Source organism: Odontomachus brunneus, unplaced genomic scaffold (assembly GCF_010583005.1).
Source record: "Odontomachus brunneus isolate Ranch 3 - 2012 unplaced genomic scaffold, Obru_v1 Obru_scaffold_022, whole genome shotgun sequence".
NCBI classification, from domain to species: Eukaryota; Metazoa; Arthropoda; class Insecta; order Hymenoptera; family Formicidae; genus Odontomachus; species Odontomachus brunneus.
The window spans coordinates 723,404-735,017 of NW_022639472.1; the positions used below are offsets into that span (position 1 = coordinate 723,404).

Consider the following 11,614-nt stretch of genomic DNA (forward strand, 5'->3'; position numbering starts at 1 on the left):
CTCCGACCCGCCAATTTATCGAAAGAAAGACTAATGGTCGCCGGAGGGTAACGCGCGTTGCGCGCTGGATCAAGCCTCCGGCCTGGGGTGAAGAGAGAAAGAAAGAAAGAAGGGAGAGTGCGCGACGAGATAGGAAACGGGCTGCTGCTGGGGAGGGGGGCAGTGACAGATACCAGCGTCGGAACCGATCGATCTGGAACGAAATAAAATATGCTCGCGAGAGCACGGGCGTAATTACGAGCACCGAAGAAAAATACAGCGCGCCATTACCGGAGGGTTAAGTGAACCTGCCCTGATCGGGTTGTACGGCAGGTAAGGGGGAACGAGAGAGCGACAGGGCGATGGAGGCAGAAGGGGGTCAGCAGTGGGATACGAGAGAGAAAAGGAGAAGAAGCGAGGCAAGGAAAAGAAGGAGTGAACGAGAGGGAGGAAAAGGTCGAGACAGAAAGAGAGAGAGAACGGAATAGGGCGAGGCGAGCGAAGCCGGAGGAGAGGTATTACTCAGATAACTGAGACGTGGAACGAATGAACGAAGGGAACCTTGCAAGAACGAGTCGTAGGAGGTTGGTGGAGGTGCTTTCGCGGGGAACAGAGGTGGAAAGTATGGCTCGCGTGCTCGGACGCAAGTTCGCCTTGGCTTCCGGTTGCTCGCATGCTACGGGTCCACTTGTATTAGGCTCACCGTACGAACGAAGGAACGAACGAACTAACCAACCAACGAACGCACGCCCTGTCCGTCGGTCTGTCGGACACACAGTCAAGCACACGAGAGAAACACACAGTCTCGACACACGTAAGTCGTCCCGGGTCAGAACTCACCCTCTCGACGCGGAAGCTAATCGCTGGTTGAATTAATTCCCAAACTGAGAATGGCTTCTGCTGACAGAGCCGGTTACCGTCCAGAAACGCGAAAAGATATCGGACAATCGAGGACGACTAATGGCCGTCGGTGGAAATGCTAGGATGAGTTGTGTTTGTGTGTTGCCAGTCGCAAACGCAATTTCGATTGCGGGTTAGCGCGAGCGCGCGGATAAAATGTTCGGGCACGAGGTCGCGCGTTTTGCTAAATTCATGCGACCCGGCCGCGACCTTCGGGCTCGGGGTGAGCTCCGATGCGGTTAGAGAAACTACCGTGGTGGAGAGATACAATCGGTCGTTACAACTTTCGCGGCGAGGCGTGTAAAAGCCATTACGCAGGCTAGATAATTTCTATTATTAGGAGAATCGTGCCGAAGATAGCGGAAAGTTCCATGGAGATATACGCCGAATAATAGCTCTATCTTACGTACATTTGTACGTCATTCGAAGCCGAGAGAACACTGTGTGTATTTCTTCCTTCGTTATTGATATCGTACATTAAATTGCGCACACTGATGGCACGCAGAAAAAATGGAGTACAATCGCGCGTGATATACGGCGTGATATACGTTTCTTTCGCGATAAACGCGTCCCGCGAAAGCTATTCAAAAGCACGCATGCGTGCTTTCTCTCTGGTCCTTAATTATTACGCACAATATTTCGTTCGCGCGCGCGACAGATCCAGTCTCGCTCGTTTCAATTAAAGCCCTCGGCGCGCGTTATTCAACGGGCGAGCTCCATCCGAACGGCAACCAGAAATCAATGAAAAATTTCCAGGATTAATTTCGAGGAAAATGGCGAAAACACATGTCCGCAACGTGTGCTGAATCAAAGTACTTTTTTATGACTCCCCCGATGCGGAGGTAGTTAAGTTAAATAATGAATGAGGATTGGCTAGCTGGGCCGGTCTGCTGGGGGGTTCGGCTCGGGATACCGGAGTTGCTTTGATGTCTGGCGGCAGCCGCCGATTATGGAATCAATTATTGCGCGAGTACTCCCTCTTTCGTTCTCTATCTTTTTCGAGTCGCTCTCTCGCAGTTTCGCCCGCTCCCGCTTTATTTCTCGCTCTTTCACTCTCTCCTTCTCTCTTTTTTACCTCCCACCTTTCGCCTTTCCTTTATCTCATTTTCTCTCGCTTATTCCACCCATCTTTGTCCCACGTTCGTGACGCGGTCGCGCGCGCGCGGAGAAGATTTATTCCGTATAGGAAGAAATTACTCGGATAGTCACGGAGAACCGATTCCGCGAAAGGTCAGCAGAGTCCAGGTTCAGGTCCACCCGGCGTACATAAGGATATACCGCTATTATCGTCCTATAATCTACGTCAATTACTCCGATGACGGACAGCACCGCGGAAATAGGATCTTAACTGTCAGTACGTGCTTATTTTTCCCGGCTCTAACGCTCGGAATTAATCCCAACGACAGTCCGCGCGATAAGACCATTGCATTGATTCGTTGTAATCATTAGTCGGAGTTATACGCGAGGCTCGTTAATATAATTTTTTTGGAGAACCCAATAGAAAGGATTTATCATTGACGTTTTCAGAGAGAAATAAATTTATTATTATGTTCCTTTATTTATATTTTATTATAATTAGCGTTTTATTATAATTAGATTTTATTATAATTAGATTTTATTATAATTAGAGGTCAAGGACTTGAGGCATTCGAGAAATTTGAGAGCGAGGTTTTCAGAAGAATGTATTACATATGTAAATCGTCGTCGTGTCAATGCTTTTTTACGATCTATTGCTGTTTAATTTTAGTCTGACATTTTGTCATGCGGAAAATGATTTATAACGGCTCGAGAATAATATGTCTCGAGAATAATACTGTCCGTCGGCATTAGCTCTTGTTCTTCTTGCCTTCCTTAATGGAGATCACATAGCGCTGCGCGACATTCAACGGCGGCGAGTAGCCATCGCTGTATTCTACGTCCTCGAACAGGATCTGATATTCCTCCGTGGCGGTGTTCGGCAGTTGGTTCACGATCGCCTTGTAAAAGCAGGTCGTTTGCGGATACAGGGCCATTACGATGGAGCCTTTCGGGAACAAGGCGTGCGGATCGGTTTCGGGATTGACTCTCATCAGCGGCAACGGCACCACTCGTCTTCGCGACAACGTGTGACGGACCTTTTGCTCCTCGTCGATATCGTCGACCTCGTACTTATTCGTGGCGGGATTGAATTGCACGACCTCCGCGAGTATCCAATTCTCCTCGTCCTGATCGGAACCCGGCTTGACCAAGGCAGCTACCATGTCACCCATTTTTGCGATGTACGATGGTTCGGCCGGTATTGCGCCGCACAGAGGCGGAGGCTTGGCACCGGGTGTCTTACCCACGTAGAGAGGCAAGGTTTGCGCGGTGCTCTGCAGCATCTTCATCAGCGCGCCACGTCTGATGGTCTCCTTGTTGCCGGCGTTCTTCGATTGAATGCGAAACTCATTTCGTATGACGCGTATCTCGTTGATCTTGCCGAGGGTCCTGCGCAAAACATCCTCTTCCTGCTGGGCATCGAGTATCGCGGCGTTGTACAAGTTCTTCAATTTCTGCTGATAGTAAAGGGACACCTTGTCGTCTGGCGTGACCTTCTCGTGGGTTTTCATGATATTATTCATGTTGAACTCTGAACGATTGCGGTGTGCTTCTATCTCGCGCAGGAGACTATATATGCTAGACAAACGCTCGTTTATCTGCTGACTCACTATTGTGTCCGTGGTGAATGGCATTGTGGAAAATGTAGGAGTCTTTTCTTTAGGACACTAGGACTCAGTCTTTTCTTTCTTTTCTCCCTTAAATTTTCTTTTCTCGAACCTCTTTCTTGATGATACCACAGTAACTTTGATTCTAATTTATTAATTTCCCCGGTATCATTGCAGTTTTTCTGTAACAAAGGGATCACTCTCTGGGCGTCCGACATTTTCCAAAGTTTAGTTGCTGTTAATTTGGAATTAATTTAAAATTAATAATTGATTTGTCTAATATATCAAATACGTATTATTATTTTTATTATTACAAAGCATGTCTTTTTTGGATTATAAAAGATTTTAAAATGTGAAAGTTTATACCGATAGAGAGGAATCTTAAGCTTTTCTCGTTTGAACACGTGTAGTTGTGATGATGCTATGCGGCTTGTCACGTACTACCGTGCTGCAGCTCTTTTCAATATGGCCGACAGTGAACACGTTGGCGACTGAGTCGATATACATACCCGTCCTCCGCGAAGTTTTGTATCCCTTCTCGGACAAATTTTCGATGGATTTCGTTCTGGCACGAGAGTGAGGCCTCGGTGAGACGTTCCAGAAGTCGATAGCTCAGCGTAAACCTCTCTAACGCGAAGTTTCAGGCAGCACTAACTGTTCCCTCATGCTACTCGATCGACCGCAGACTCGCATCTGCGTCATACTCGTTCTCCCACCACCGTCCTCCTAGCTGGTCGTTACGGTTCTCTGCCAAGGCGATGCTGCCATCTCTCGAGCGCGTCGATGAACGACGCAGCGGCAATAGTATTGCCCATGACCACATGCTGATTCACTGCTGGCTGATTCAACCAGTCAAAATGGGATGTATTTTCCTCGTACAAAGAAACAAATCGCCGAAGGCGATTCTATTCTTCCTTTCTTTGGATTCAACTTCGGTGTTTGGACAGATAGCACAAGCGTACTCGAGTCTTCTTAGTCGAATACAATTTATTTTCCTTTACCTCTCGTTTTGTGATATTGTATTATTGCAGTATTGCCTCACGTTTCATTTTGAGAATTATTCCATTCTATTATTATATAACCTTATTATATATTTTTTATTCACTATTTTACTATTTAATTATTATTTATTATGGAACAATATATTTATTAATCGAATATCTACGTTGCATTTTGAAGATTATTTTATTATTTTATGACCTTATTATTTTTCATTTCTTTATTTTTATTAATTACTTTATTATTTATTTATCATTTAATACTAAATAGTATATTTGAGTTTTATTAGCCGAATGCAATTTATTTTCTTTTTGTGCTATTTTATTATTGCTTTATGTTTCATTTTGAGGTTTATTTTATTATTTTACAATCTCGTTATTTTTTTATCTCTATTCATTATTTTATTATTTATTTATCACTTTATATATATTTTCTTTTTATTTTAAAACACATTCGAAATATGTGAATAGTTTACGTTTGTTTATATTTAGATTTTGTTGCAATGATCTATGTCGCGATGCTATGCCTATAATTGGGTTGTACCTGAGCTTGTACATTAAATGTTCGACCCAACGTGACCATCCGCTCCATCGGCCGTGAGATATACGTGTGTTCGAATGATAAAGTCGTTTTGACACGCGAAAAATAGCTATATGCGGATAATTTTTCCCGGAGAGAACCCGTTCCTAGATCCAATCATACATCGTATCGCATAGACGGGTCGGTTGCGGCACCAGGCGGGAGGCATACATTGAATGTGGCGTGTATCATCGCTAACAACCAACAGGTTAACCGCGCTAACAGCATCGACAGCACCGCAGAATGCCATAACTCATTCAAGGTAGGGCTTGGGAAAACTGAATCTAATCTCTTGATTAAACGCATACTTCCGCGACGAGATTTCGCGTTATCGTCCCTCGCCCCGGTGTTCTCGTGCGCAAAAAAAAATTCTCCAAAGTAGACGACAACCAGCCGCGATTTAATAACAGATTCAAAACGTACAATCGACGGGACATTGCGAGAAACGGTTCAATTTTTCATCGGCTCGATCATTCAAACGACTATTGAGACCCGCCGAACTCCGCGATATTTGAGCCCGCCGTGACTTTCCTCTCTTCCTCGATATGTTATTCCAGTCCGTCGCAAAAATATGATAACGGGAACTTCTCGGCGACAAAACAGCGCTCGCGAGACTCGCCGCCGATAGCGATCCACCGATTATACGCGTCGATCGCTTCGATGTATTTCAAGCGAGCGGTGCTTGAAGTGGCACATCCGTTTCGATAAATCGCTGCGATCTCCCCGCGAAAACGTGTCGCTCCCAGATACACGATCGCGCGCGGCGGCATATCGCAGCGCGCGTGACGGCGTGGGTGCGAGGTGTGTTACTGTTGCTGTTGTGCACCGTGCACACACATCGGACACGCTGTGCATCATCGCTAACGGCCGCGACTGGTTAACCGCGCTAACAGTGTGCCGATAACGCACCGAGAGACGCCGGGACGCATCGCGCGCATGGAACTTGAGAGAATGCCGAGCTGCGTGGACTATTACCGCGACTGTGCCTTGCCAGAACGCGCGCGTCCGTGTGTTTACTACATCCCCATACACACGTGTGCCACACGTACACCTGCCGATATACGCGGCGCAACGTGCACTCGCCGTAAACGTATCTGACCGCGTGGCGACGGCGGCGACGACGACGGCGCGTTCGAGCTCTTGCGAACTCCGTGACCTATCCACCACAATGAAATACATGTCACATGTGCCGCACAGTGGCGCGAGCTGCACCGTCGCAAAATCGCAGGCGATTCATCCTTGCGCCACGTATCAAGGGAATGAATCACGTTTCCAGGCCAAAGGAAGCAACAGTATTTGGAAATTTATTTTCAAGGAAACTACCAAGGAGAGAGAGGGAGAAAGAGAGAGAGAGTGAATATGTCTGTATACAGTTGAGAAACACATTTGCATCAAAGAATGATTTGTCATTATTTCCTGTGCAAACATAATCATGCAAACTAAGGAGGCGTGCGAGATCATTGGATGCTGCAAAGTCATCTCCGTGCAAGAAATAATTCCATAAATTATGTTTCTTAATGCAAGTGTATTACTTTGTTATGTATGTAAAATTCGAGTATGTTCACGTAATAGTTTCCTGCAAATAAATCTTCGAACATTGTTGCTTTTTCGACCTGAACGATCACTTGCCCCCTTGATGCTGTCTAATGCACTCATGTTCGCGAGGAGATCCCGCGATTCCCATCATTCTCTCGCGATGGTAGTCGACTCGCGTTATCAGCTGAGTGAACCGAAAGGTATCTCTCTTGGATTGTCGGCGAGATTTTTCACCGCCAAGTGGGAGATCAACGGGCAGCATTAATGCACTCGATTGCGTATCGGATGTAGCAGCAGCAACGCACGACGGTGACCCCAGTGGAATGTCTGAAATCGCCGCGCGTTTATCGTGGGAGATCGTCTAATCTCGCCGTCGTATATATTCTCCGCGTGGCACGTGCAATTAGCGGTACATTCGAGCGCGCTTGCATTATCATCGGCTATCGTCCCCGTCATTCGGCTTTCTGTGCATTGATTTATAGCGCGTCCGGCGACGGCGTAATTATTGACCGACGGCTGCTGCCGTTACTGCTGCTGCTGCTGCTGCTGCTGGTTTGCGAGCGCGCGAGTGGGAGAGGAGTTTCACGTTGCGAAATCATTGATAACGCGACCCGCCGTTGGTTTGCATATAATGCGAACAAATTCATTCGCGTCGCACCGCACGACGACGATTCATACCCGGGGCTCGGCGCGAGCGCGGCCGCGCGATCAACAATTTAAATTAGCCGCGCGGCTCTTACAACTCAATTTCCATCGATTAAGTATGAAGTATGCAGACTAGACGATGTGTGCGCGCGCCCGTGCACGGTGCTGTTGCTTAGAACGTCGTCATTTCGCGCGCGCTTGCGAATGAGAGAAAAAGAATCAATGTCTAACGAGACCCGTTTGTTTATCCGTCGACGGAAACCGGACTTCCATAATTGATACTGTGTCATCTAGTGTTATTTGTGATACAACGTGCAATTAACGTGGCGATATAAATAAGCGCTGTCGACGGAGTATTTACTCGGTTAATACTTTATTAGCACTACGGGATACTAGGTAGCATCGACATCAGTAACTCGTATGATTGCTGCTGTCATCGGCTAGTTTCTATATCTGGATAAATATCGGAGAAATTATCTGGCGACTACCTGCGAATTAACCGGCGACTGCCCGAGCACCTGTTCATTACCCGCGGCGTTATTACAAAGTGACAGTACCTCGATATTTTTGAGGATAGCATTCGCGTCAACTTACTTCCCTCGAGAGAAGGGATACGTATTGCAGACGCCGCGCTGCAAGTAGTTGTATCACGCTTCGTGTCTAGCGAAGTAGCGCGTGCAACTCGCGAGCGAACGCAACGCGTCTGTAAACTGTTTGCAGCGCATTGCATCTGTCGGCGGTATTGCGCCCAGATGCAAAGTGTCTGCATCCACTTGCTGCGTGGCGTTTACAAGTCGTACTCCAAAAGTACGATTTCAGAAAATAGTTTCATTGCGCGTGGTTAACCCTTCCCATTGCCCTCGTTCGGCTGACGAAGGTTAGTGCTTTCGTAAGAGCGAAGCGCCGCGCCTGTTATTAATTAAATTTAGGAAAATTTAATTATCACTGCATTAATACAGCTTCATAGAAATGAATAGATGCATTAGACATTGATTTATTATCGATTCATCAGAGTAAGGCTTAAATTTGGTAACAGTGCGAGCCGCATTGACTTGATACTCTCGCTATGAGCGCACGTTAACATTTTCAAAGTTTATCGATAAAAATTATATTAAGAAAATTAAGAAAACGACCATACAAATAGTCTGAAAAGTTGTAAAAGCCAGAAAGCTTGAAAGCTAAAATTTCAACTGAGCGTTCGTCTTATACGAAGGCAATAGAGGGTTAAATTAGCGTAAAAGTCTTCTCCACATTTGTCCTAACAAAAATCGTAAATTTCGAAATTACCTCCAAGAGATCGTTTCAATTACCAAATGTGCGATAAAGAGAAACACTTGTAAAATGCAATATTTATTATTTTTGGCTTTCCTACAACATATCAAAGGCTCATGAAAATTACTAAGAAGCACTTCCAGACTCCTTGGAAGTGTCAATCTTGTCCTCTAATCAAGAAGATCCTAAATTCATAGTTTGCCACGGGCGTAACATCGATTTTACGATCGCAATCGCGCCGAAATTATTCATATCGCGCCAGTCTAACAGAGAACTGGCAAAATGGAGCATACTAGATATTGTCAAAGCTCGCACGCGTTTCGTCTCTCGTTTCCTAATTGCTCTGACGAAACTCAGCACTCGCGCGTCGTCGCCGGGTGGAAATCAAATCCTTTTTACACGTCTGACGGGTGCAACCGCGAATGGGCCATTAAAACGTGCTACGACACGACGACGAGCTCAGCATTGTCAGCTCGGGGTGTTACGTACGTACATATGTACGTGTGTAGATACGTTTCGAAATATGGAACAAGGGGTCTAACGAGGCGTAAGGAGATCCTGTGTGGGCCTCGAGCTAAGTCCTTACGCCATTTCGCGCCCTTCGTCTGGGGATACGCGTATCTCGCTAATACCCATTCCGGCTCTCATCACCGAATTCGCTCGACTGGCCCCGCGGCGTATGCTGAATTGCGACGCGTTGAGCATACAACGGCAATTAACAGACGAGATTTCGCGAGTCAGGTGTGTCTCCCGCACATTCTTGTCTGTTCTCTCTTGACCAGAGTTCTTTCGTTGTACGCTCAGAGAAAAGAACATGGTGGTGACAACTGCATAAGTGCCAACTGTACGAGTTTCGTACATAGAATTGTAATATATATATATATATATATATATATATATATATATATATAGATTAAGAAATTACACACATTAATTCTACATACAAAACTCGTACAGTTACCATCTATTTGTCATCACCATGTGTTTTTCTCTGAGTGAATAAAGAAAGTATAAACTGCACTAAACATATTCGAATTTTCTTCATTAATTATACTTTTTTCATGCATTCATTGATTAATATAAGAATATTTGTCGTGTGATGAACATATAGAGGCAAGAGAAATAAAAACGAGAGAAAGAAAGAGAAGGAAGGATAAGTCCACGCTCAGAGTGCACACGCGCGGATACGAAAATTTATTATAGCAGTCGTGACGTTTATGCTTTTGACAAAACAAATGGACGTAAAACAAAGGAGAATAATGCAACGAACTCGGAGAGAAAGAGAGAGAAAGAAAGAGAAAGAGAGAGGATATACTGGACACTCACATAAATCGACCGTGCGTAGCGAGCTGCTGATCCGACGGTAGCTCATGCGATTCGATTTTCATCTAATATCGGCGTTTTACGACGCACAACTTAACGACCTGTTGCAGTCGTTAATCCGCACTACGATGCCGGACATCGGCGCGCATAAACGACATTTTATACGTATATCCTCCGTAAGGCGCAGAATGGAAATGTCAAACGCAGCCGCGTTTACTGGTGATGCGAATGAGAAACAGAGGCTCGCGCGAGGCAAGGCGGAGTGCGAGGCGGTGAATGAATCTGACTCGTAAATACAATCCGTTCGTAGGAGCTTGACGTCTCGTGATTGTCGTTCGTGTACCTTCTCTTTGTTCCCATTAGGTCGTTCGTCTAACCGCCCGGCGGTTAGACAGTGGCGAATAGTTTCGCCGAGCAGCGGACAAAATCCGCGAACGAATTGCCGCGCGAAACGTAAATGTTTCGCTCTCGAGCTGTGCGTCTCGCGCTTCCGGAATCTTCTTACCGTAAATAACCGGGTGTCATATATGAAAATCATTATGTACAGTTCGAAACGAAGACTACAACTTTCATACTGAGAACAAAAATATCTGAAGAATAACAAATTTACTCGACGGGTACTAATGACATGTTTAAATCTAAGTGCCTTTATTTAAATAAAATGAACAATTGATGAAAAGTTAAGATCTGGGGAAAATGTATATTTGAAAAATATTTTGTGTGTGTTAGTATGAATAAATATGTTATTAATATGCCCACTGAATAAATGTTTTTTTATTCTTTACATATCTTTTCTCTTTCTTTAAGAATATTTCGATGGATTTTAGAACGCACATAGTATTCAATAGGAAAATCTTCTCTGAGGATTACTTTGAGGAAACAGCTTTTCAAATTGAATATCGGATGCGTTCTGACATTAATCGAAGTAAAAATGTTGTGACACTCCTTTCACTGACCGTACTATAATATAAAGTTATCAGTTTATAAATTATGAGGTGTAAAAAATAAGATACATTGTGCATTTATGCAACTTTGCATCCGTGGAGAGGGAAAGAGAGAGCGAAAGAGATGGTGACGCGGCAAGGTGAGAAACGACGAGAACGGCAGACGATTATTTCTATCGTCTCCCTGCTTGTCACGATATGTATCTTCGCCGATTATCGAGAAAATAATACAAGATGTACGTGTTATGCGCTCGATAAGCTAGCCGTTTGCATAATTCGCCACGCGCTGCCGCGAGAAAATTACCGGCCCTACGTCGCGCCGCTCGTGCTTTATCTCTCATCTGGAATATCTTATTCTCGATATACCCGACACACAATCGAGACGCGACCGGCGACGGCCGTACGCATCTCTCCGTACGGATCCTTCTCGCCTTAGCTAGAGAGCGGAGCTAGAGACGGGAAAGCTCATCAGAATAGCGCAGGGCCGGGCCGGAGACGGTGGCGAGAGGAACGGAGGGAGCAAGGGAGGAATTCAACTTGCAAATGCGAGCGGCTCAAACGGAATCGATACGTCGTGATTTCCTGTATCCGTACGGCGCACCTTTCCCCTAACTGGTATCGAGCGATTTATCGGGGGCGAATTGGAGGAAACGGGGAATGCGGGGCACGGCTCTTGTGGAAGCACAAGCTCTCCCTCTCACTCTCTCTCTCTCTCTCTCTCTCTCTCTCTCTCTCTCTCTCTCTCTCTCTCTC

The 11,614-nt window shown here is 45.6% G+C and overlaps 1 protein-coding gene across 2 annotated transcripts; it reads right to left on the bottom strand.

Annotated features, from left to right (window-relative positions):
• Positions 1-2,417: 2,417 nt before the first annotated feature.
• LOC116842204 (SAGA-associated factor 29) lies at positions 2,418-4,255 on the bottom strand. 2 transcript variants are annotated; one of them, XM_032811056.1, is made up of 2 exons: positions 4,073-4,255; positions 2,418-3,745 (listed from the first exon to the last, which is right to left on the bottom strand). In XM_032811056.1, the coding sequence occupies exon 2, from the start codon at positions 3,588-3,590 to the stop codon at positions 2,706-2,708; it is 885 nt and encodes a 294-aa protein (XP_032666947.1). In that variant the 5' UTR covers positions 3,591-3,745; positions 4,073-4,255; the 3' UTR covers positions 2,418-2,705. The 2 variants fall into 2 exon arrangements, with proteins under 2 accessions (XP_032666947.1, XP_032666948.1); XM_032811057.1 differs by having other exon boundaries at positions 2,418-3,798.
• Between the last annotated feature and the right edge of the window lie 7,359 nt (positions 4,256-11,614).

Coding starts and splice junctions, on each gene's coding strand:
- LOC116842204 (XM_032811056.1), bottom strand. CDS start 3,590: ATGCCATTCACCACGGACACAATAGTGAGTCAGCAGATAAACGAGCGT.